A 1,594-nucleotide genomic window follows, 5' to 3' on the forward strand; every position below is an offset into this window, starting at 1 on the left:
TGGACCAATCTTATTATTTGGAAGGGATCAACAAACTGGAGCAGCGTTGGACGAAGTGTGTAAGCCTAAAAGGAGACTACGTTGAAAAATAAAAAAGTTTATCCCGAAAAATTAAGTAGTTTTCATTTTTGCACGGACTTTTCAAACCCTCGTATAATAACATAAAGATTGCCGCTCCGGCAAAGTTCAAAGTAGGTGACCCGGTACGCGTTAGCAAGTACAAGAAACTTTTTGAGAAGGGTTACACACCAAATTGGATAACCGAAGTGTTTAAAGTTGTTAAAGTGCAGCGTACTAATCCCGTAACCTATCTACTCGAGGACTATCGCAAAACATCTGTCGCTGGAGCGTTTTACGAGCACGAGTTGCATAGCGCGAATTATCCGGACGTATATCTTGTGGAGAAAGTACTGCGCAGGAGGGGTGACGAGGTTTACGTAAAATGGCTGGGATTTGACAATTCACACAACTCTTGGATACATAAGGATAATACAATTTAATTCATACAAACTGTATTTATTAATTACTCAAAAATTTAAAATTATATAATGTGTACAACGTATAAAAGTATTTGAAATATTACAATATACATGAAATATGTGAAATACAAAATCTTTATTAATACATCCTTTCCGTTCCAATATATGAAATACATACACATATGTTACATAAAATTATATCACACACACACACACACACAATATTACATTATATTACAATACATTACATTACATTACAAAATATAATTTACAATGGTATTTTATAATGTCCCCTGTAAACGGTAATGTATCAGTGGTTTCAGGTATGATATACCGCTTGTCGTCGTACGGACTTATAGCAATTTTTGTCTCGTGAATGGTGTATACTTCGTGCAATTTCGATCTTATACAAGACTGACTACGTGTCATTTCAATATCATCATTCAAACACCGCGTATAATCGTCAAACGTTATCGTTCTCGCGACGACGTTACTCTTGACACCTTTTACTTTTTTGGTATCTTTCTTGCCATCCACTCGCAAGGCATACATTTTTGCTCTAAGCCCTACAAATTCAGTCATAATCGCGCCATTGTTTTCATCTTTCATTAGACCGGGTACCTTTTTATTCACGAGCGGTATACCGTACGCATTGCCCACAGCGTAATCGCTCGTATCAAATTTGCTCACGTCGCGGTTCATATTCTCATATACATCTTCGCATTTAATATGGTATATTAGATTATCTGTGTCAGTGTACATTACCTGGCATCTTTCACGATAGAGCGGTGACATGTACTCGTAGTGAAATTCGTACAGACACACTTTCGATATGTCGAGTATACACATACCGACATAGATTGGTTTGTTAAATTTTACTTCGAGTTTACGTAATTCTACGGCAATTAAATTTTCCGAAAAGATGCTTCTACAGTGAAAATTTGGTTTAGCAATCATCGCCTCTGCTCCGTATCGTCCGTCTCACTTTGTCAGTAATTTTACATCTATATGATTACGCACATTTTCCATCGTTTTGCCAAATACTGCATTATTCATTAATTTGTATAAATTTTTTTCAAAATCGTTTTTCGCGTGTGTTCGAAATTTTGTATTAA

The 1,594-nt window shown here is 35.9% G+C and overlaps 1 protein-coding gene across 1 annotated transcript; it reads right to left on the reverse strand.

The window, feature by feature from the left end:
• Nucleotides 1-728: 728 nt before the first annotated feature.
• On the reverse strand, nucleotides 729-1,328 carry LOC145945167 (uncharacterized). The gene has a single exon (XM_083053992.1). It carries the CDS (start codon nucleotides 1,326-1,328, stop codon nucleotides 729-731), a length of 600 nt encoding a protein of 199 aa, XP_082910118.1.
• Between the last annotated feature and the right edge of the window lie 266 nt (nucleotides 1,329-1,594).

This window comes from Prenolepis imparis, unplaced genomic scaffold, assembly GCF_030444845.1.
Source record: "Prenolepis imparis isolate NDT839.2.m4 unplaced genomic scaffold, iyPreImpa1.0 SCAF_14, whole genome shotgun sequence".
Classification (NCBI taxonomy): domain Eukaryota; kingdom Metazoa; phylum Arthropoda; class Insecta; order Hymenoptera; family Formicidae; genus Prenolepis; species Prenolepis imparis.